The sequence below is a fragment of the Salvelinus sp. IW2-2015 genome, linkage group LG19 (genome assembly GCF_002910315.2).
Source record: "Salvelinus sp. IW2-2015 linkage group LG19, ASM291031v2, whole genome shotgun sequence".
Taxonomy (NCBI): Eukaryota; Metazoa; Chordata; class Actinopteri; order Salmoniformes; family Salmonidae; genus Salvelinus; species Salvelinus sp. IW2-2015.
In genome coordinates this window covers 6,932,073-6,957,936 of record NC_036859.1, presented here as the reverse complement: position 1 = coordinate 6,957,936, position 25,864 = coordinate 6,932,073, and the positions used below count along the sequence as shown (strand labels likewise).

General features: G+C 40.9%; 1 protein-coding gene across 1 annotated transcript in view; it reads left to right on the top strand.

Moving 5' to 3' along the window:
- The window catches only part of LOC111979835 (protein unc-13 homolog A-like), an 86,521-nt gene that overhangs the window by 7,387 nt on the left and 53,270 nt on the right, over positions 1 to 25,864 (top strand). The window contains 1 exon segment of the mRNA XM_070448770.1: positions 17,830 to 17,859. Coding sequence (XP_070304871.1) covers positions 17,830 to 17,859 — 30 coding nt within the window.

The following is a 25,864-nucleotide window of genomic DNA, read 5'->3' as shown; positions in this document are numbered from 1 at the left end:
ACAATAGGCATCGTTTTCCGTCTTAAAAAGAGTTGTGTTACTTGGTGTATATTTGGAAAACTTATGGGTAACAGAACAAAACGTTTTGGTAAACCACGGCTATAAACTGTTTTGTTTGAATGCACCCATCCATTGCAACACTTTGAAAATAGTCATTGATTGACTTTATTTGATTCATCAGGATCTATTTTAGTCCTCATTTGGACTAATCTTCCAAGAGTCCTTCAACATTAAAATACAATTTCTAATATGATCACATTTTCACATAACACACTGTTACAAACAGACATAATACACTGACATATTGACCAGATTAAAAACTCTAACAGTCTAAAAAGATGGCTTGATTATTCATCTGCCATAGTCCAGCACAACTTTCCTATGTATTCTATTTAAATTGTTTTAAAGTATTGTTTTGAATTTATATATTGGAAGGTTTCTGGTTTGCTCAGATAAATTATTACGTTTCTTTGTTGCTCTAAATCRAAATGTTATTTTGCTATTACTCTTTTCTGTCTGGATAACACATAGATGGTGGACAGTCTATTCCTAGTATTTACTGAATGTCTYTTACCAACTGAATACCATTGTGAATAGAGTTTGGCTGTTTTAAATGGTGTATATTATGAAATAAAATAAGCGTGTTTTTTTTTCAATGATCTTGTTGATTGATGACCAACCAAGAGCATTGAACATGACTACAACAGAAGAACCATATCTCCACCTTAAACAATCCTTGCTGCTTTGCTCTGTGCAATCTGCAGCCTCCTAATTTCAATTGCTGTGTCACAATCGTCAAAGGGAGAGAGAGATGACCAAGGCGCAGCGTGTGCAAAATACATCTTCTTTTATTAGAAGATAGGAAAAACACGAAAACGAACACTATACACAAAACAAACCAAACAACAAACGACCGTGAAGCTAAATGACGTAAGTGCATGGACAAGCAACAAAYGTTCAACATAGACAATTACCCACAAACACATGATGCCCATGGCTGCCTTAAATATGGCTCCCAATTAGAGACAATAAACCACAGCTGTCTCTAATTGAGAACCAATCCAGGCAGCCATCGACATACAAACACCTAGACAAGACATTTCCCCATTAAACCTACAAACCCCTAGACAACCCAAAACACATACTTCCCCATGTCACACCCTGACCTAACTAAAATAATAATGAAAACAAAGATAACTAAGGCCAGGGTGTGACATGCTGATGCATTTCCCTAGACCACAGAACAGTAGTTCACCTGACTCCCAATTAATGCTTGGGTTATTTGCTTAAGAATCTTTCCCGGGTTAATATTTAGCTATCCTTCTGATCATGCATGCAGTTTTAATATTTTTTTTTACATAGATGAGTTATTTGAGACGACCATGGTAAGCAGTTGTCTAGCTGCACTCCTAGTAGTTTGGTTTCTGCCACTTCCTGAAGTTGTACTCCCCCCATACTTAATTGTATCCCATGCTGTGTTGGACTTTCCCTGGTGGAACAGACCAACATAACCTTGGTTTACTTGGTGTTTAAAACAAGTTTGTTCCGGAAAACTCACTCCCTGATATTTTCCAAATCTACTTGTGGAGCTTGCTGTACCTGTTGAACCGATATTCTTACTGTATTGATTAGTGTATTGTGTGTGTGTAATGTATGTGTGTGTCATTAGGCATGCATGTATGTATGTGTGTATCTGTGTGTGTAAATGTGCGTGAACGTATATTGTTTGTGAGCGTAGGTTCCTCCCTGAATAATTTACATGGGCATGATTCAGAACTATTATTAAGCATTAGCTCCATGCCTTTCTGCAATTAAATCTATTTCCCATTGATCCTTCTCACGTACTGATATATTGCCTGAGCCGTTTCTAGTCCTGCTGGAACACAATCAGCTGGTGGTCTGTTCTCATCTGCTGCTACATTTAGACTTGTGTGTTTCCAGTGATGAAAAGGCAATTTTATTTGATTCTCCACTTTCAGTCCAATATTGAACGGTTTAATTTGCAGTGCTGCCTGGCAGAGTTACAATGGGTATAGAATTTGGATATTCATTTAGGGTTTGAAAATGAACTGGATCTATTTCAGATGTTCAGCCAACAAAGCGTTGAAGGAGATACAGAATAGTTCTTCACCAACACAACATAGGATTTTCTCTGTTTGTAACTACCGGCAGGCACAGATGCTTCAGCCTCTGTGCAATCTAATAATACAGTAACTTCATTGGTATTCCAGTAAGACTCTCATCACTAGTTCAGCGTGTAATGCCTCTTCTCTCGCTTAGTCAGGGAATTTCACACATCGTCCCCTTTTGTCCGTTGTCATGGAGACTTTGTCCAAGCAGGCCTGTATTGAATATTATCAGCTGTGCAGGTGAGGGTTGTTGAATTTTAAAACTCTCGGTGGGATGCACTGTTATTGAGTGTGTGTTTGTAGGCTACACAGGCCCTGCCATAGAGAGAGAGTGTAGTGTGTGTGTGTGTGTGTGTGTGTGTGTGTAGTGAGAGTGTGGGGCATTAACTAAGGCTTCAGTTACATCAGAGCTGTTTAAAAAGTACTGCAGAGGGAGAGAGTGGGCTTTATAGAGACAGAGCCACAAAAGATATTCAACCCGCACTCTCAGAATAGAACAACAGGAATTTATAGTGTACAGTTGAGGATTTCCATGTACAATACATGACCAAAAGTATGTGGACACTTGCTTGTTGAATATCTCATTCCAAAATCATGGGCATTAGTATGGAGTTGGTCCCCTCTTTGCTGCTATAACAGTCTCCACTCTTGGCATTCAGGTCAAAGAGTTCAATCTTGGTTTCATCAGACCAGAGAATCTTGTTTCTCATGCTCTGAGAGTCCTTTAGGTGTCTTTTTGCAAACTCCAAGCAGGCTGCCATGTGCCTTTTACTGAGGAGTGGCTTCCGCCTGGCCACTCTACCATAAAGGCTTGATTGGTGGAGTGCTRCAGAGATGGTTGTCCTTCTGGAAGGTTCTCACAACTCCACAGAGGAACTCTGGAGCTCTTTCAGGGTGACCATCGGGTTCTTGGTCACCTCCCTGACCAAGGCCTTTCTCCCCTGATTGCTCATTTTGTCCGGCCGGCCAGCTATAGGAAGTGTTTTGGTGGTTCCAAACTTCTTCCATTAAAGAATGATGGAGGCCACTTCGGGACCTTCAATGCTGCTGAAATGTTTTGGTGCCGTTCCCCAGATCTGTGCTTCGACACAATCCTGTCTCGGAGCTCTTCCTTGGTTTTTGCTCTGACATGCACCGTCACCTGTGGAACCTTATGTAGACAGGTGTGTGCCTTTCCAAATCATGTCCAATCAATTGAATTTACCACAAATGGACTACAAGTTGTAGAAACATCTCAAGGATGATCAATGGAAACAGGATGCACCTGAGCTCAATTTCGAGTCTCATAGCAAAGGGTCTGAATACTTATGTAAGTAAGGTATTTCTGTTTAAATTTTTTAGAAATGTGCAAACATTTATAAAAACCTGTTTTCACTTTGTCATTATGGGGTATTGTGTGTAGATTGATGAGGAACATTTTTTATTTAATCCATTTTAGAATAAGGCTGTAACGTAAGTATTAAAAATACATCAAAACACAATCATGTGGAAGTAAACACCCCTGCCAACTAATATCAACACTTATATTTACTTTACCAGAAATTTGCCTTCTGTTAGTTTAAGAAGTATTGCCTGGTGTCTTGTCGTTCTGTTACCAAAAATTTATTTTCAAATTTCGCTCCCTCATGAGGAGGGAGGATAATGGAAGTTCACAGAATTAACAAGTTAAGGTAGACCTACCAATTATTTACTGTTTTTACTGATAACAATTTGGTTTATGATTTATTAAGTGATTTTACCAAGTTGGTAACAGAATGACCCAAAAAATCTGTAACGAGAATGACTGCAACAATTGTCTACAATGGGGATTCATAGGAGGTCACTTGCTACTTTCCTCCCTTCCACTGGCATACTGTTATATTCAGCTAATAATTGTTTTCTTTCCCTTTCTGTCACGTGGTGGTCGAAGCAAGAGTGTGAAAACAGTCTGGACAAGCCCTCCCTCTCTCTCCCTCAGACAGCACAGTACAGTAAATAMAAGTAGAGAATAGGTCAGTACTGTACTGAACAGTGGAGGCTGCTGAGGGGAGGACGGCTGATAATAATGGCTGGAATGGAGCAAATGGAATGGCGTGAAATGGTATCAAATACACCATGTGTTTGGAGTATTTGATACCATTTCACTTATTTCACTCAAAACCATTACCACAACCTAATTAAGGTGCCACCAACCTCCTGTGGTACTGAAGTATACTCTACGGTACAGAACTCTATTTTACTGTACTAATCTCTACTGTACTGAACACTACTGTACTGTGCTGTACTATATTGTACTGTACTGTCGGGTGTAATGCTGCCGGAGCACGGGGGAGCAGCGCTCCCTCACTTTTTTGAATTTGAGAATACACAGAGCTGGTTAAACTATTTCTGTCAATTACATTTTAATTACCACAAGTTCCATGAAAAACGATAGAATGACAAACTAAATAAATATGTATAGCAGCCTAGAGGTAGGTTGATAGTGGTTTCTTCCCTGTCTTCTCTCTGGCGGTGGCGGGAATGATGAACTGTAGGCTACGTGTGTGTACTCGAAGGCCCATCGGAGGCTTGACCACTTTGACAAACTCATTCGCTCTTTAGAGGGACTAAAAGAAAGGCCAGGTACAAAAACTCTGGAAGTGCAGTGGCTGGAAGAGGGGTAAAACTCCCTCAGTGAAAATAAAAAAATTGTCACACTCAATCACCAGCAGTTCCTATCCAGCCGTATAAACAACAAGAGAACCCGCCTGTTCACAACCACAAGCTTTAAAAAGGCACGTCCGGAGCGGATCAGGCTGCAGCACAGTCCCGAGTACACACACCTGGTACGTCAGGCAAACATCCTGGAGCGAGAGAGTTGGCTAGAGCCTTTCCCTCTGGGATTCGGGGAAGAAGGCATTCACATCCGGTGCCAACGCTTCTCCCTCCCGTGCTCCTCCACCATCAATGGCTTTAGGGACTTTGTTGACAGTAGGGGAGAACAGGTTCCACGTGAGCTGAGACCACTGCTTAACTGTACATGTCTCATTCCCTGCAGCTCGGCGGAGTGTGAGTGGGGGTTTAGCCACATGTACCTTATCACACCAACAAGATATAGGATACAAATTCACCATGTGTCTGCCTTGATGTTCATAAAACTCCACGGACCGGTCTAATTAAAATTAACACTCTGAGCATCTTCTGTCTTCCACGCATAGTCTACAAGCCACTGATGCAGACCTTTGGAACATCTACATTTTAAAAAGTCTAATAAATCCCTGTAATATRGCCTACACCATCACAATCAATCCATGTTTTATTTTAGACAGGTCTAAAGAAACATGATATGAAGAAAATGTAGTCTAATTCAGAAGAACAGAACAGCATACTCTGAGTTGTCCTTGTTAGGCCCTAATGGCTGTGGGCTACACTAGTTCATTTTATAATTTTGTGGCATTATTTTATATTATGAAGAAYACAATTGAACATAGCTWAATTATATAAAGGATATTTTCTCTAAACGATTTCCAAGGAAGTGCGCGCATGCAGCTATTCTGTGTTGAGCGGTTAACAAAGAAATAGAAACTCCTATATGCTTAATTTAGAGTTATTTATGCACCTTTAGTTGTTCTACAAACGTTGGGCTATATGTTTTGTTTTTTAATACATTCTAAGCCTGCATGATACGACTAATGAGGATTTGAAAAAAGTTGCATGAAAGGCATGAGCTCTGGTTTGTGCAGGCTGCGCGCCCTTAAGCAGTCTGTCATTCACAATTTGAAAAKAACTTGATATTTGCAGCACCAGGTCTCGAATTTCCCGGCGGCATCCTCCTTGTGTGGCCGTAATGCCTCCTCAAAAATCCATGCCAAAGTGGCCATTGTGCCCTTGGGCTGAATATAATAATGATTCCCTTATCCCGGCTGCTGTGCTCCGAARCACCTCTCACTCACATGGCTCTCTCAGATATTTCAATTCTTATTAGCCAATGCATGTCACGTTATCGGGTCCTTCTCACAGGCATCTCCGCTAAGAAGTAGGCTCCAAGCGAAGACGGATATCGGGGACGCAACTGCGCGAGTCCCTCTTATCAAATTCTGAGGCGCCTATTGAAGATGTTAGAAGAGCTGTCCACATTTAGCCTACTTTTCATCAGCCAACAAGATGAGTAGGCCTAACGAACAACAAAAGCACTAGCCTGTCATTCTACTATCATCCCTAGTACAAAAGTTGACCTATTGTATTGGTCAACTTGTCCTTCTGTGCAAGAAATACATATTCCAAACCTACTCTGGGACAGTTGTGGGATGCGATCGATACCAAATTAATACAACCACTCGCATACATTTTTTTTTTTTAACAATGAGGCTGATGCAACAGGACAGAATGTTAAGCTTAAAATGTTGATCAACTATTAGGTTATTTCTTGACATTATAAGCGCTGCAATGCGCACACAGCAGTAGGCTATAAGCGCGAATGTTCCAAAATGCAATCAATTATCGGGAAAACACCCGCAAATGCGAAAATGCATGTAATGCTTTATTCTAAAAGGTAAACATTTTTATGGTGAAAATGATCTAACCCAAACTTGAAACTCACGCACCGCCTACGTATACCAGTTAGGAGTTGGGCTCTACACCGGTTATAAAGCGGATTCATGTGCTTCATTTTAAGAAGTTATTTGGCCACTTCAGTTGTGATACAATCCTTATCAAAACATATAAGCCTATGGGCTAGGCTGAGGTGTGGTGTGAGGTGTGTGACTATGATTTCAGTACTTGGTCAATCGATTTGATAGCATGTTTAATCTGTGCAATTAAATTAATTGATAGTTCCTCTGTTTTCTTTTATTCTGTAATAAGGTGTATTGTAACCATGTATTCAAGCTAATCAAATCAATGTTTATTTATGATACAGCGTATTGTAAACTACACAATACAATGAAACTAAAGCTCTCATCACAAACAGTGCAATGATATTAAGCTATATGTATTTGTATTTACATTAGGCTATAGCCTACAAATAGCTKWACCACGTAGTCATAGGCCTATTAGGCAATCTTTCAAATTATTGTTGTTTGTTCCTGAACTGGCTGAATGACAGAGGTATCCTTCAGCACAAGTTGGTTCAATTTCTTTAANAACGACCGTGAAGCTAAATGACGTAAGTGCATGGACAAGCAACAAATGTTCAACATAGACAATTACCCACAAACACATGATGCCCATGGCTGCCTTAAATATGGCTCCCAATTAGAGACAATAAACCACAGCTGTCTCTAATTGAGAACCAATCCAGGCAGCCATCGACATACAAACACCTAGACAAGACATTTCCCCATTAAACCTACAAACCCCTAGACAACCCAAAACACATACTTCCCCATGTCACACCCTGACCTAACTAAAATAATAATGAAAACAAAGATAACTAAGGCCAGGGTGTGACATGCTGATGCATTTCCCTAGACCACAGAACAGTAGTTCACCTGACTCCCAATTAATGCTTGGGTTATTTGCTTAAGAATCTTTCCCGGGTTAATATTTAGCTATCCTTCTGATCATGCATGCAGTTTTAATATTTTTTTTTACATAGATGAGTTATTTGAGACGACCATGGTAAGCAGTTGTCTAGCTGCACTCCTAGTAGTTTGGTTTCTGCCACTTCCTGAAGTTGTACTCCCCCCATACTTAATTGTATCCCATGCTGTGTTGGACTTTCCCTGGTGGAACAGACCAACATAACCTTGGTTTACTTGGTGTTTAAAACAAGTTTGTTCCGGAAAACTCACTCCCTGATATTTTCCAAATCTACTTGTGGAGCTTGCTGTACCTGTTGAACCGATATTCTTACTGTATTGATTAGTGTATTGTGTGTGTGTAATGTATGTGTGTGTCATTAGGCATGCATGCATGTATGTATGTGTGTATCTGTGTGTGTAAATGTGCGTGAACGTATATTGTTTGTGAGCGTAGGTTCCTCCCTGAATAATTTACATGGGCATGATTCAGAACTATTATTAAGCATTAGCTCCATGCCTTTCTGCAATTAAATCTATTTCCCATTGATCCTTCTCACGTACTGATATATTGCCTGAGCCGTTTCTAGTCCTGCTGGAACACAATCAGCTGGTGGTCTGTTCTCATCTGCTGCTACATTTAGACTTGTGTGTTTCCAGTGATGAAAAGGCAATTTTATTTGATTCTCCACTTTCAGTCCAATATTGAACGGTTTAATTTGCAGTGCTGCCTGGCAGAGTTACAATGGGTATAGAATTTGGATATTCATTTAGGGTTTGAAAATGAACTGGATCTATTTCAGATGTTCAGCCAACAAAGCGTTGAAGGAGATACAGAATAGTTCTTCACCAACACAACATAGGATTTTCTCTGTTTGTAACTACCGGCAGGCACAGATGCTTCAGCCTCTGTGCAATCTAATAATACAGTAACTTCATTGGTATTCCAGTAAGACTCTCATCACTAGTTCAGCGTGTAATGCCTCTTCTCTCGCTTAGTCAGGGAATTTCACACATCGTCCCCTTTTGTCCGTTGTCATGGAGACTTTGTCCAAGCAGGCCTGTATTGAATATTATCAGCTGTGCAGGTGAGGGTTGTTGAATTTTAAAACTCTCGGTGGGATGCACTGTTATTGAGTGTGTGTTTGTAGGCTACACAGGCCCTGCCATAGAGAGAGAGTGTAGTGTGTGTGTGTGTGTGTGTGTGTGTGTGTAGTGAGAGTGTGGGGCATTAACTAAGGCTTCAGTTACATCAGAGCTGTTTAAAAAGTACTGCAGAGGGAGAGAGTGGGCTTTATAGAGACAGAGCCACAAAAGATATTCAACCCGCACTCTCAGAATAGAACAACAGGAATTTATAGTGTACAGTTGAGGATTTCCATGTACAATACATGACCAAAAGTATGTGGACACTTGCTTGTTGAATATCTCATTCCAAAATCATGGGCATTAGTATGGAGTTGGTCCCCTCTTTGCTGCTATAACAGTCTCCACTCTTGGCATTCAGGTCAAAGAGTTCAATCTTGGTTTCATCAGACCAGAGAATCTTGTTTCTCATGCTCTGAGAGTCCTTTAGGTGTCTTTTTGCAAACTCCAAGCAGGCTGCCATGTGCCTTTTACTGAGGAGTGGCTTCCGCCTGGCCACTCTACCATAAAGGCTTGATTGGTGGAGTGCTRCAGAGATGGTTGTCCTTCTGGAAGGTTCTCACAACTCCACAGAGGAACTCTGGAGCTCTTTCAGGGTGACCATCGGGTTCTTGGTCACCTCCCTGACCAAGGCCTTTCTCCCCTGATTGCTCATTTTGTCCGGCCGGCCAGCTATAGGAAGTGTTTTGGTGGTTCCAAACTTCTTCCATTAAAGAATGATGGAGGCCACTTCGGGACCTTCAATGCTGCTGAAATGTTTTGGTGCCGTTCCCCAGATCTGTGCTTCGACACAATCCTGTCTCGGAGCTCTTCCTTGGTTTTTGCTCTGACATGCACCGTCACCTGTGGAACCTTATGTAGACAGGTGTGTGCCTTTCCAAATCATGTCCAATCAATTGAATTTACCACAAATGGACTACAAGTTGTAGAAACATCTCAAGGATGATCAATGGAAACAGGATGCACCTGAGCTCAATTTCGAGTCTCATAGCAAAGGGTCTGAATACTTATGTAAGTAAGGTATTTCTGTTTAAATTTTTTAGAAATGTGCAAACATTTATAAAAACCTGTTTTCACTTTGTCATTATGGGGTATTGTGTGTAGATTGATGAGGAACATTTTTTATTTAATCCATTTTAGAATAAGGCTGTAACGTAAGTATTAAAAATACATCAAAACACAATCATGTGGAAGTAAACACCCCTGCCAACTAATATCAACACTTATATTTACTTTACCAGAAATTTGCCTTCTGTTAGTTTAAGAAGTATTGCCTGGTGTCTTGTCGTTCTGTTACCAAAAATTTATTTTCAAATTTCGCTCCCTCATGAGGAGGGAGGATAATGGAAGTTCACAGAATTAACAAGTTAAGGTAGACCTACCAATTATTTACTGTTTTTACTGATAACAATTTGGTTTATGATTTATTAAGTGATTTTACCAAGTTGGTAACAGAATGACCCAAAAAATCTGTAACGAGAATGACTGCAACAATTGTCTACAATGGGGATTCATAGGAGGTCACTTGCTACTTTCCTCCCTTCCACTGGCATACTGTTATATTCAGCTAATAATTGTTTTCTTTCCCTTTCTGTCACGTGGTGGTCGAAGCAAGAGTGTGAAAACAGTCTGGACAAGCCCTCCCTCTCTCTCCCTCAGACAGCACAGTACAGTAAATAMAAGTAGAGAATAGGTCAGTACTGTACTGAACAGTGGAGGCTGCTGAGGGGAGGACGGCTGATAATAATGGCTGGAATGGAGCAAATGGAATGGCGTGAAATGGTATCAAATACACCATGTGTTTGGAGTATTTGATACCATTTCACTTATTTCACTCAAAACCATTACCACAACCTAATTAAGGTGCCACCAACCTCCTGTGGTACTGAAGTATACTCTACGGTACAGAACTCTATTTTACTGTACTAATCTCTACTGTACTGAACACTACTGTACTGTGCTGTACTATATTGTACTGTACTGTCGGGTGTAATGCTGCCGGAGCACGGGGGAGCAGCGCTCCCTCACTTTTTTGAATTTGAGAATACACAGAGCTGGTTAAACTATTTCTGTCAATTACATTTTAATTACCACAAGTTCCATGAAAAACGATAGAATGACAAACTAAATAAATATGTATAGCAGCCTAGAGGTAGGTTGATAGTGGTTTCTTCCCTGTCTTCTCTCTGGCGGTGGCGGGAATGATGAACTGTAGGCTACGTGTGTGTACTCGAAGGCCCATCGGAGGCTTGACCACTTTGACAAACTCATTCGCTCTTTAGAGGGACTAAAAGAAAGGCCAGGTACAAAAACTCTGGAAGTGCAGTGGCTGGAAGAGGGGTAAAACTCCCTCAGTGAAAATAAAAAAATTGTCACACTCAATCACCAGCAGTTCCTATCCAGCCGTATAAACAACAAGAGAACCCGCCTGTTCACAACCACAAGCTTTAAAAAGGCACGTCCGGAGCGGATCAGGCTGCAGCACAGTCCCGAGTACACACACCTGGTACGTCAGGCAAACATCCTGGAGCGAGAGAGTTGGCTAGAGCCTTTCCCTCTGGGATTCGGGGAAGAAGGCATTCACATCCGGTGCCAACGCTTCTCCCTCCCGTGCTCCTCCACCATCAATGGCTTTAGGGACTTTGTTGACAGTAGGGGAGAACAGGTTCCACGTGAGCTGAGACCACTGCTTAACTGTACATGTCTCATTCCCTGCAGCTCGGCGGAGTGTGAGTGGGGGTTTAGCCACATGTACCTTATCACACCAACAAGATATAGGATACAAATTCACCATGTGTCTGCCTTGATGTTCATAAAACTCCACGGACCGGTCTAATTAAAATTAACACTCTGAGCATCTTCTGTCTTCCACGCATAGTCTACAAGCCACTGATGCAGACCTTTGGAACATCTACATTTTAAAAAGTCTAATAAATCCCTGTAATATRGCCTACACCATCACAATCAATCCATGTTTTATTTTAGACAGGTCTAAAGAAACATGATATGAAGAAAATGTAGTCTAATTCAGAAGAACAGAACAGCATACTCTGAGTTGTCCTTGTTAGGCCCTAATGGCTGTGGGCTACACTAGTTCATTTTATAATTTTGTGGCATTATTTTATATTATGAAGAAYACAATTGAACATAGCTWAATTATATAAAGGATATTTTCTCTAAACGATTTCCAAGGAAGTGCGCGCATGCAGCTATTCTGTGTTGAGCGGTTAACAAAGAAATAGAAACTCCTATATGCTTAATTTAGAGTTATTTATGCACCTTTAGTTGTTCTACAAACGTTGGGCTATATGTTTTGTTTTTTAATACATTCTAAGCCTGCATGATACGACTAATGAGGATTTGAAAAAAGTTGCATGAAAGGCATGAGCTCTGGTTTGTGCAGGCTGCGCGCCCTTAAGCAGTCTGTCATTCACAATTTGAAAAKAACTTGATATTTGCAGCACCAGGTCTCGAATTTCCCGGCGGCATCCTCCTTGTGTGGCCGTAATGCCTCCTCAAAAATCCATGCCAAAGTGGCCATTGTGCCCTTGGGCTGAATATAATAATGATTCCCTTATCCCGGCTGCTGTGCTCCGAARCACCTCTCACTCACATGGCTCTCTCAGATATTTCAATTCTTATTAGCCAATGCATGTCACGTTATCGGGTCCTTCTCACAGGCATCTCCGCTAAGAAGTAGGCTCCAAGCGAAGACGGATATCGGGGACGCAACTGCGCGAGTCCCTCTTATCAAATTCTGAGGCGCCTATTGAAGATGTTAGAAGAGCTGTCCACATTTAGCCTACTTTTCATCAGCCAACAAGATGAGTAGGCCTAACGAACAACAAAAGCACTAGCCTGTCATTCTACTATCATCCCTAGTACAAAAGTTGACCTATTGTATTGGTCAACTTGTCCTTCTGTGCAAGAAATACATATTCCAAACCTACTCTGGGACAGTTGTGGGATGCGATCGATACCAAATTAATACAACCACTCGCATACATTTTTTTTTTTTAACAATGAGGCTGATGCAACAGGACAGAATGTTAAGCTTAAAATGTTGATCAACTATTAGGTTATTTCTTGACATTATAAGCGCTGCAATGCGCACACAGCAGTAGGCTATAAGCGCGAATGTTCCAAAATGCAATCAATTATCGGGAAAACACCCGCAAATGCGAAAATGCATGTAATGCTTTATTCTAAAAGGTAAACATTTTTATGGTGAAAATGATCTAACCCAAACTTGAAACTCACGCACCGCCTACGTATACCAGTTAGGAGTTGGGCTCTACACCGGTTATAAAGCGGATTCATGTGCTTCATTTTAAGAAGTTATTTGGCCACTTCAGTTGTGATACAATCCTTATCAAAACATATAAGCCTATGGGCTAGGCTGAGGTGTGGTGTGAGGTGTGTGACTATGATTTCAGTACTTGGTCAATCGATTTGATAGCATGTTTAATCTGTGCAATTAAATTAATTGATAGTTCCTCTGTTTTCTTTTATTCTGTAATAAGGTGTATTGTAACCATGTATTCAAGCGAATCAAATCAACATTTATTTATGATACAGCGTATTGTAAACTACACAATACAATGAAACTAAAGCTCTCATCACAAACAGTGCAATGATATTAAGCTATATGTATTTGTATTTACATTAGGCTATAGCCTACAAATAGCTGTACCACGTAGTCATAGGCCTATTAGGCAATCTTTCAAATTATTGTTGTTTGTTCCTGAACTGGCTGAATGACAGAGGTATCCTTCAGCACAAGTTGGTTCAATTTCTTTAAGTAAAAATAGATAAGTAAAACATTTAAGTAACAAGTAATTAAAGAGCAGCAGTAAAATAACAATAGAGAGGCTATATACAGGGGATACCAGTACAGAGTCAATGTGCGGGGGCACCGGTTAGTCGCGGTAATATGTACATGTAGGTAGAGTTAGTGACTATGCATAGATAATAAACAGGGAGTAGCAGTAGTGTAAAAGGGGGTGGGGGGGGGTGAAGATCGTTTCGGTAGCCATTTGATTAGCTGTTCAGGAGTCTTATGGATTGGGGTAGAAGCTGTTAAGAAGCCTTTTGGACCTAGACATGGCGCTTCGGTACCGCTTGCCGTGCGGTAGCAGAGAGAACAGTCTATGACTAGGGTGGCTGGAGTCTTTGATTTTTATGCCTTCCTCTGACACTGCCTGGTATAGAGGTCCTGGATGGCAGGAAGCTTGGCCCCAGTGATGTACTAGGCTGTACGCATTACCCTCTGTAGTGCCTTGTGGTCGGAGGCCGAGCAGTTGCCATACCAGGCAGTGATGCAACCAGTCAGTATGCTCTCAATGGTGCAGCTGTAGAACTTTTTGAGGATCTGAGGACCCATGCCAAATCTTTTCAGTCTCCTGAGGGAGAATAGGCTTTGTCATGCCCTTTCACGACTGCCTTGGTGTGTTTGGACCATGATAGTTTGTTGGTGATGTGGACACCAAGGAACTTGAAGTTCTCAACCTGGAGCCCTGTCGATGAGAATGGGGGAGTGCTTGGTCCTCCTTTTCCTGTAGTCCACAATCATCTCCTTTGTCTTGATCATGTTGAGGAAGAGGTTGTTGTTCTGGCGCTACACGGCCAGGTCTTCCTATAGGCTGTCTCATCGTTGTCGGTGATCAGGCCTACCACTGTTGTGTCATCTGCAAACTTAATGATGGTGTTGGAGTCGTGCCTGGCCATGCAGTCATGAGTGAACAGGGAGTACAGGAGGGGACTGAGCACGCACCCCYGAGGGGCCCTCCTGTTGAGGATCAGTGTGGCGGATGTGTTGTTACCTACCCTTACCACCTGGGGGCAGCCCGTCAGGAAGTACAGGATCCAGCTGCAGAGGGAGGTGTTTAGTCCCAGGGTCCTTAGCTTAGTGATGAGCTTTGAGGGTACTATGGTGTTGAACGCTGAGCTGTTGTCAATGAATAGCATTCTCACTTAGGTCTTTCTTTTGTCCAGGTGGGAAAGGGCAGTGTGGAGTGCAATAGAGATTGCATCATCTGTGGATCTGTTGAGGCGGTATGCAAATTGAAATGGGTCTAGGGTTTCTGGGATAATGGTGTTGATGTGAGCCATGACCATTCTTTCAAAGCACTTCATGGCTACAGACATGAGTGCTATGGGTAAGTAGTCATTTAGGCAGGTTACCTTAGTGTTCTTGGGCACAGGGACTATGGTGGTCTGCTTGAAACATGTTGGTATTACAGACTCCGTCAGAGAGAGGTTGAAAATGCCGGTGAAGACACTTGCCAGTTGGTCAGCGCATGCTCTGAGTACACGTCCTGGTAATCCGTCTGGCCCTGCGGCCTTGTGAATGTTGACCTGTTAAAAGGTCTTACTCACATCAGCTATGGAGAGCGTGATCACACAGTCATCCAGAACTGCTGATGCTCTCATGCACGCCTCAGTGTTGCTTACCTCGAAGCGAGCATAGAAGTGATTTAGCTCGTCTGKWAGGCTYGTGTCACTGGGCAGCTCGCGGCTGTGCTTCCCTTTGTAGTCTGTAATAGTTTGCAARCCCTGCCACATCCGACGAGCATCGTAGCCGGTGTAGTGCGACTCAATCTTGGTCCTGTATTGAYGCTTTGCCTGTTTGATGGTTCGTCGGAGGGCATAGCAGGATTTCTTATAAGCTTTCAGGTTAGAGTCCCGCTYCTTRAAMGCGGMAGCTCKACCCTTTAGCTCAGTGCGGATTTTGCCTGTAATCCATGGCTTCTGGTTGGGGTGTGTACGTACAGTCACTGTGGGGATGACGTCATCGACACACTTATTGATGAAGCCAGTGACTGATGTGATGTACTCAATGTCATCGGAAGAATCCCAGAACATATTCCAGTCTGTGTAGCAAAACAGTCCTGTAGTTTAGCATCTGCTTCATTTGACCCCCAAAAAATATTGACCGAGTCACCGGTGCTTCCCTGTTTCTTTATTTTTTTAAAACAAACACATTTGGCATTATAGCTTTCATCTAAACAACCCTGGGACCTCATTTATCAAAAGGTACAAAAAAATACTCTAAACCTTGCGTGTGCCAGTTTCGCTCAACGGTTGGTATTTATACATTTTGAAATTGACAGGAAAGTGTGCATGTTTCCACGCAAATCTCAGACCATGCATACRCACAACTTGTAGTGGAAAATGTTTAGAAACCACATTTTTGGGGGGGAAATCGAGGTGTTTGATGYACAGGAATTATAATAGTGGTAGGCTAATAAAAACATTAAAACGTAGGCCTAATGACAAAAAGCGGCATTTGCCGTTGATGAGGTCATATAGCAGAATGTCGCCTAATATATTTATTTTACTTTAATTATATAGACCTTAATCATATTGCGGGGCATGTCTCTCCTTTTCTGACATGACTGGTTTATTCCAACTCCACAACAAATATTAGGCTACCATTTATTCATCGCTCATTCAATAGTCAACCATGCTCAAAACGAAATAGACCGGTATAGCCTATGACAGTATGGGTAGGCTACAGTATTGTTGTGCAATATTTGTTCAATAGACAATCATTCTTGCAGAATGAGTCCAGCGTTTGGCACTCGCTATAGGCAACATGCATTTTTTTTTTAAGTCACTGCAAAAGATGAAAACATTCTGCCCACACTCATACAGAAATGTGATCAAATTTGCTTTTCTGCTTTCTTATAGAAATGGCTATGGCCCAGTTGCAACATCTCCAAATCATACAGCAAATGGGGGTATTTTTGTTACCATAAAAGGTTAATAGAAGGGGTTTTCCAGGSAGGGTTGTAGCGCTAGTTCACGAGCGCACAAATATGACATGGCTGTGATTTATCAATGAAAACATGCGTATATGTAGTGTGCGACATTTTGATAAATCCTAATAATGTGGCCCACGCACGCCAGTTTGTATTATGAAACGTATGCACGGTTGATAAATGAGGTCCCTGGAGATTGATGTCGAATATATTTTGATAAAGAAAACTTTATTGAAAGTTAGGCTTGTGACTAAATCTGTTTTGCACAGTGTAGGCAGTGACTGCATGGTAACACAAGACAAGTAAAGCCTATGCACTCAAAAAAAATCTGCATTTCCACCAACCACCTCCTTCTGTATCTACTGCAACACCACACTGATAAAACACAACAGGCCTGTCATACTAGTGTAACCTCCTATGGCGGAGTCCCAAATGTCTCCCTATTCGCTATATAGTGCAGTACATTTTACCAACGCTTTGGTCAAAAGTAGTTCCCTTTTGAAGTGAAATAGGGTGCCATTTAGGACAAAGTGAAATTGGGTGCCATTTAGGATGGAGTCTATGTGGGTGCGCTAAAGCCTCTGCCAGGAATTGTCACTGGGGTAGTGCATTTGTCCTATAACCACAGGGTTGCTGGCTCATTTTGTCCCACAACAATGTGTACTGTGTGTAAAATCACCCCAGATGTCAAGCAGTGACACATATGAAAGCCTTCATCTGTATTTGTTTTCAGCAGAGTTTTAGTTCATTTTTTTAAGCTTCTAAGTCAAAGGCAAAAGTATTCCTCCATGTGGGTATATAAGGTGTGTCTTGCTGTATATATTATTGTTTCTGTCGATGCGTATGATTGTTATTAGAAATGGTATGGGGTTGAAAAGGACTAATTATTAGAYGACAAAAAGTGGCAATACTATAATCACATATAGACTTAAATGGACTACATGCTAGTAGCATATGCCAAGCAAAAGAGCAGTGAAAACAAAGTAAGGTACAAACAAGTAAATAACTCACTTTCGTCCATGAGGCATGCTGAAAGTGTCCCATTTCTATTGAGCACTTGGCCACTTTGATTAGTTGGTTTTGATATTTCCTTGGAGAATTCACAACAATCGTTTAATGTTTGTGTTTACCCCAAGAGTGGATGCTAATGGGGATCCAGAGAAAATAACCAAAGTGAGACTCAGAACTACCCACAAAAGAGGAAATTGACGGTCATTTTGGAGGAAAATGGATCCAGCATGTTATGTTCTTTGTGTAAGAGTTCTGTCAAGAGATGGTGTTGCCCTGTGTGACTCTGTTCCTCTGTTTTCACAGTGAAGAAAGCCAAGCTGGATGGACCCCAAGGTACGTGTAGCTATTCAAAATATTGCCTAGTCAGACCATTACTCTGTTCCAGCTGGCTGATAGGTATTATTAGATAGGTACTGTTTGGCGTAGGACAGAGAATCTTCGACCAACCTTWACCTTTTCGATACTTCCTCAATTCCTGACGTGGAAGATAATCATCGTTTTCTAAACGTTCATGTCTAGTTGCCGGGGGTTTGTTGGAATTAAGAACATGCTCCATTATTAAATAAAATAAATGTTTTGCTCCTTGAAGTAATSCAACAATGTGTACATTGCCATCTTGTCTATTTCAAATCTCCTCTCATTGATTGAGACAGGCATGTCATGATGACCCACCTGCGGACGAGGAACAAGTGATGATGGCGGAAGCACTGTTTGAATCGGATGGTGCGTTGAGTAAAGTAAATAGACATGAGTAGAAAACTAACATTGAAGAATGGTGCAAAACGGGCTAAAGTTGTTAATGAAGACAGGCATCGGTCTAATAATGCTTCATTCCTTGTTGGAATACATTTCATGGGTAAGGATGTGTTTTTGGGAGATCCATTTGCAGTCAAGGAGATGGTGGAGGATGCACTGCGAAAGGTGAATTTAATTAAAGTGACCAGGAGTGGTTGGGTGTTGATGTATTATATGTCCAGAAGAACAGAAGGAAAGTGCATTGTCTCTGGGAATTATTGGAGTGTGAAGTAGAACGCTTTGATTTTCAGAACAGGCCACCAGTAAAAGGTGTCATCTCTGGCGTCGCGGTGGAAATGGAGGCTGAAAATCTAAAGCACCAGGTACCAGGAATAGTGGAGGCACATTGATTGAACCGTATGGCGAATGGAAGGAATGAGGAAAGCCTACCGGTGCTATTGCTATTTGATGAAGAATATCCTCTGACACATGAAAAGCTGGTGTATATGAGATACGCAGTGAGAGCTTATGTGAACAGACCGTTGCAGTGTCTTAAATGTAAAAAGTTTGTCCTCATGGCAAGTGTGTGTAGACGGAATAAATATGTTGTGGAGGAGTCAGTAAATACACTGCCGCAATTGTGGTGGGAACCACGTTCCCGAGGTCCAGGAGTGCCCTTTAAGGGCGAAGGAGGTCAAAGTAGCAAGAATCCAGGTTGTCCACCATGTCTCCTATGCAGAAACAGTGCAAATTGCGGAACCAGCAAGTTCAAATGAGGAAGAAATGGCAATGGATACCCTGCAGCCTACAGAAAGTGTTGTTGAGGGATCCTGAGCTACTGAATGTGAAGAAGCTGAATTTTGTTGCATTTATTGCACTGGTGATAAATTGTAYAAGTAAAACTAAAAAGAAATTGAAGATTTGAAGATAATTGTGAATGCAGCAAAAACGTTTCTGGATCTCCAAGACTTTACTGCCGAAACATTGCAGGGAATATTGTCTGAAGATGTACTTCCCTCAAGCCCCAAAGCCTGCAGGGAYTGGAGCAGACACTTGAATCTGACTAAAGGGGTATGTTTCCCTATTTCCCTGTGTTTTTCTGGATTAAAGTTCCCCAGTTTTCACCCCGAACAGTAGGTGGTAGCATGCACCTCTAACAAATGTTTTTTTGGACCACCATAAAAGACACTCGCCTGTCTTGATCAATGAGAGAAGATTTGAAATAGACAAGATGATGGTGTATACATTTTTTTGATTATTTCATGGAGCATTTTTATTTAATAACAGAGCATTTTCTAAATGCAACGAACCCCTTGAAACTAGACATGGACGTTTAGAATTGTCGGGAATTGAGGCCGTATCGTTAAGGTTGGTTGAACATTTTCTCTGCTATACCAAACAGTACCTAACCTGTAACGGCTAATGGAGCATCACATTAGGCCATTAAAATCTTCTAGCTAAGGTAAGTGCTGCTGAGAACCTAGAAATAAAATGGAAAAAACATACAGGACTAAATTCGATCAAACTTGCTTGCTGTGTCCAATAGGTACAGGAGTTTACCTGACCATGTGAGGCTATAACCCAAATTTAGACACATTTTATGAATTATTAATAAAAAAGGGTCTAAGGGCATTCCATTGCGAAAGCTTACGAGAAGTCATGGTCAATGACTGTAAACAGTTCTGAATGGAGAAGTGCTTGTTTGCATTGCTATGAAATCCAGTTTTAAGATGCTAACCCCCTACCCAAATCGAACATTAATATGAATGGCAATGTTTTGTTCTGGCTTTGCACGCAAGCACATGGTTCCTCTACTTCCCATCTGGGGAAGCATGGTGCCCATAATGCGAGGCTGATTAGCTAGACAAACTTGTGTGAACAAACAGGTGTACAAGGGTGTGAAACAAACAGGTGTGAACAAACAGGTGTACAAGGGTGTGAAACAAACAGGTGTGCACGTGAAGTGAGAAGACAACATGCAATCCATGTTTGGTTTTGATTTCAGTAGTCTGGAGTAGCATCTAAAAACCGGATTTCATAATTTCCTGTTCACTGCTCGGCAATGCAAATGGCTCCTCACCAATCAGAACCGTCTACAAATTATGGATGTAGTTTCGGACGTGGGACATATGCTTTTAKCAAGTACAGTCATTGGACCATGACTTACAGTATCTCACGCTGTCACAATGGAATGCCCTTAGACCACATCTTATTAATAAATTAAATAATTCATAAAAGTGTCTAAATTTGGGCTACTGAGGCTATAACTAGGACCTGGTCARGTCATGTGATCAGAAAAACGTCCTGGCCCTATCTATACATAGTCTGGTCCTACATCTGTGGGTGATTTTGCAACTAAGGATACTTTTGGCTTGTCTTATTCTTTAAATTTTTTTTTGTTAAATATTATTTTTTAAATTTTTATTATAATCATTGTATAATCCCAGCCAATATCAGTTTTTGTTTCCAGATTAAATGAACAAAGTATTTCTGTTGATGAAAGTATGATATTTAACAAACAAACCCCCTTCTGTCATTACCATCAGATCATACAACCATCAATTTTTGTTTAAAACTGAATCAAAACCACAATGGGTTGTGATTTTATTTATTTATTTAACCTTTATTTAACTAGGCAAGTCAGTTAAGAACAAATTCTTATTTACAATGACGGCCTACACCGGCCAAACCTGGACGATGCTGGGCCAATTGTGCGCCACCCTATGGGACTCCAAATCACGGCYGGTTGTCATACAGCCTGGATTCGAACCAAGGTGTCTGTAGTGACGCCTCTAGCACTGAGATGCAGTGCCTTAGACTGCTGCGCTACATGTACATTTTACCTCAATCAATCACACCAACTACCTCGTACCCCAGTACAGTACACTGACTCGTTACCGGTACTCCTTGTATATAGCCTCATTATTGTTATTTTATTGTTTTACTTTTTTCTTATCTACTTGTTAATTTTCTTTATTGTTAACTGCATTGTTGGGAAGGGGCTCGTAAGTAAGCATTTCATTGTAAATTCTACACTTGTTGTATTCGGCGCATGTGACATAACATTTTGATTATTTGGTTTATCTATCTATAGGATTTGGCACTACCGCATAATAATTTTTTATATCCATATTGCATAACTATGTCCGTTTGCTGCCTGTGCTTGAATACCTACTTTGAGGCTTCCATAAACAATGCAATAACTTGTTGAAATGGTTGTATTTATCATTTTTAACTAGTTATATTGAGGACATGTAAGTGCTTTACACTTGAAGAAGACAGGAGTGTGATATTGTATGTGTAAATATATATATTTTTTAAGAAATATGTGTAGATTGTGGTGGTAATGACTGTGTGGTGGTTATAACAGGATAATGATAAATTGCCATAAATGTTAAAAATAACTTTGGAAATAGGTTTTTACAATATACCATAAAGACGGTAAAATATTATGTGATGAGCAGTATTGAGCAGGCAAAAGTTTGTATGGCTGGGAATTGCCAGGGACCTCATGATACGATATTATCACATAGGTGCGGATGCGATATATATGTCGATTCGATACTGTGATTTTGTTGTGATTCTATGTTCCAAACATATTACTCATATGTCTGCTGCAGAGGGACAAGAGCGGCATGAGAAAATGAGTTTTGGTCAATCATGGAAGTGCTGAAAACAAATTGGCTGTCACGTTCTGACCATAGTTCTTTTGTGTTTTGCTTGTTTTAGTGTTGGTCAGGACGTGAGCTGGGTGGGCATTCTATGTTGTGTGTCTAGTTTGTCTGTTTTCTATGTTTGGCCTAATATGGTTCTCAATCAGAGGCAGGTGTTTTGTGTTGTCTCTGATTGGGAATCATATATAGGTGGCTTGTTTTGTGTTGGGGTTTGTGGGTGGTTGTCTCCTGTCTTTGTGTTTTCTCTGCACCAGCTAGGACTGTATCGGTTTGCCACATTTTGTTATTTTGTATCGTGTTCACTGGCTACGCTGCGTGTTGGTCCGATCCCTGTTACACCCTCTCTTCTCGTGAAGAGAGGGAAGGCTGCCGTTACATTGGCTCAATATTTAAAAAGGAGGATAGAGAACAAGCTATGAAGGAAAAATACTGGAGTTTTGGTGCAGGTACAGTCGACTAGCGTAAAATAATATTTTCAATATCGTCTAAAATAATATTGCGATTGTCAAATAATATCCCAATATGTAACTGTATTGATTTCCACCATCACTACTCAAATCAAATCAAATTTATTTATATAGCCCTTACATCAGTTGATATCTCAAAGTGCTGTACAGAAACCCAGCCTAAAACCTCAAACAGCAAGCAATGCAGGTGTAGAAGCACGGTGGCTAGGAAAAACTCCCKAGAAAGGCCAAAACCTAGGAAGACTACTACTTCTCATATCCTTGTTCTCCACTGTCACTTCCCAGATCTTGTGTGACTTGATGTGTAAAATGTCGAAAAAGCACTATAATGGATCACTTTGTTCAGTGTGATGGTACTGAAGCAAAACTGTGAACTGTATTCCGTAGAAAATAATATATTTAGTGCTTATGCACATATTTGACTCTTTTTTTCTTATCAGGTACATTAAATATGTAACAATTATCAAAATGTTTAATGTTGAAATACTTAGCTGAAGTTCAAAAGTCAGGGTGTGAGACAACTGCCATGTCAAAGTAAAACGGTCAAATCCAGAAATTAAATGCTCTTGGAAATAAAATTTWAAAAAACMTATATTTGGAAAAAAAACCTGAGACTTAAAAAAGCCGGTAGTATATTTCAGAAACTTTTCRGACTGTAGTTCTTAAAACAGTTCCAGACGAATGGCAGTCTCGAGGTCAGGCCAGGCAGGGGTTCAGCAACCAAATCCGAGTCCAAACAGTATAAAGGGATAGGCAGGCTTGAAGACGGAACAGGCAGAGTGGTCAGGCAAGTGGGTTCGGAGTCAGGACAGGCAAGGGTCGAAACCAGGAGGACTAGAAACAAGAGAGACAGGGAAAAATCGGGAGCAAGGGAAACATTTTGGGGATACCGTGTGTGTGTGACGCCTGTTTGAACGAGTGTATTAGACCCCCCCCCCCCACACACACACACACACACACGCCTGCATAAACACACAATCGACCTGTCTCTACCTACAGTGCATTCGGAAAGTATTCAGACCCCTTCACTTTTTCCACATTTTGTTATGTTACAGCCTTATTCTATAATGGATTAAATAAATAAATGTCCTCATCARTCTACACACAATACCCCATAATGACAAAGAAAAACGGGTTTTTAGAATTGTTTGCTAATTTATTAAAGATAAAAACAGATACATAAGTATTCAGACCCTTTGCTATAAGACTCAAMATTGAGCTCGGGTGCATGCTGTTTCCATTGATCATCATTTGATGATCTCTGGTCTGATGAAACCAATATCGAACTCTTTGGCCTGAATGCCAAGCGTCCCGTCTGGGGGAAACCTGGCACCCTCCCTACGGTGAAGCATGGTGGTGGCAGCATCATGCTGTGGGGATGTTTTTCAGCAGCAGGTATTTTGGTATTTGGTATTTTATTAGGATCCCCATTAGCTGTTGCAAAAGCAGCAGCTACTCTTYCTGGCGTCCACACAAAACATGAAACATAATACAGAATGACATTATGCAGGACATCATTAGACAAGAACAGCTCAAGGACAAAACTACATACATTTTTAAAAAGGCACACATAGCCTACATATCAATTCATACACACAAACTATCTAGGTCAAATAGGGGAGAGGCGTTGTGCCACGAGGTGTTGCTTTATCTGTTTTTTGAAACCAGGTTTGCTGTTTATTTGAGCAATATGAGATGGAAGGAAGTTCCATGCAATAAGCGCTCTATATAATACTGTACATTTTCTTGAATTTGTTCTGGATTTGGGGACTATGAAAAGACCCCTGGTGGCATATCTGGTGGGATAAGTGTGTGTGTGTCAGAGCTGTGTGTAAGTTGACTATGCAAACAATTTGGGATTTTCAACACAAGAATGTTTCTTATAAAAATAAGTGATGCAGTCAGTCTCTCCTCAACTCTTAGCCAAGAGAGACTGGCATGCATAGTATTTATATCAGCCCTCTGATTACAATTAAGATCAAAACGTGCCRCTCTGTTCTGGGCCAGCTGCAGCTTAACTAGGTGTTTCCTTGCAGCACTGGACCACACGACTGAACAATAATCAAGATTAGACAAAACTAAAGCCTGCAGAACTTGCTTTTAGGAGTGTGGTGTCAAAAAAGCAGAGCATCTCTTTATTACAGCTAGACTTCTCCCCATCTTTGCAACCATTGAATCTATATGTTTTGACCATGACAGTTTACAATCTAAGGTAACACCAAGTAATTTAGTCTCCTCAACTTGTTCAACAGCCCCAGCATTCATTACCAGATTCAGCTGAGGTCTAGCACTTAAACTTCTTATGGCTGCAGGGTCAGTATTGAGTAACTTGGAAAAAGGTGCCCATTTCAAACGGCCTCGTACTCAATTCTTGCTCGTACAATATGCATATTATTATTACTATTGGATAGAAAACACTCTAGTTTCTAAAACCGTTTGAATTATTTCTCTGAGTGAAACAGAACTCCTTCTGCAGCCCACTTCCTGACAGGAAGTGATATTTCTGAAATCGAGGTCTCTGTTCAAAGGCTTGCCTATAAATGGGCATGATACGTATTGGTATACATATACGTCATACACCTTCCCCTAGATGTCAAGAGGAAGTGAGAGAAGAAATGAATGGATTATCTTGGTCTGAAGTGGAATAAATCCTCTTGGAATGAGTTGTCCGCCATTTCCTGTTTTTTCGAAAGCGCGAAGATGAACCTGGAATCGCCTTCTGGAAAGCCGTCGTTATAAGCGAATACTATCTCCGGCTTTGATTTTATTTGATACATGTTACAATATCATCGTAAAGTATGTTTTTTCAATATAGTTTTATTAGATTATTGAAATTTATTCGGGACGTTAGGCGTGTTGCGTTGTTTGACTTTGTTCACGAAGGAGAGCTTCGCGCCACTGGGCCAGTGTGCTTGCTAATTCAAGAGGGAAAGAGGTCGTTCTAAACCCAAACAAAGACGGTTCTGGACAAAGGACCCCTTGTACAACATTCTGATGGAAGATCACCAAAAGTAGGACCCATTTTGGGATGCTATTTCATATATCTGTCGAACTGTGCTATCGCTACCGTTTGCATTGAATCAATGTTGTTGTGTGTTAGCTATTGTAGTAAGCTAATATAACGCTATATTGTGTTTTCGCTGTAAAACACTTAAAGAATTTGAAATATTGGCTGTATTCACAAGATCTTTGTCTTTCATTTGCTATACACCATATATTTTTCAGAAATGTTTTATGATGAGTATTTAGGTATTTGACGTTGGTGTCTGTAATTACTCTGGTTGCTTCGGTGCTATTTCTGACGGTAGCTGTGATGGTAGCATCAATGTAAAACTGATTTATACCTCAAATATGCACATTTTTCGAACAAAACATAGATTTATTGTGTAACATGTTATAGGACTGTCATCTGATGAAGTTGTTTCTTGGTTAGTTTGGTTGGATCTTGGTTAGTTAGGCTGG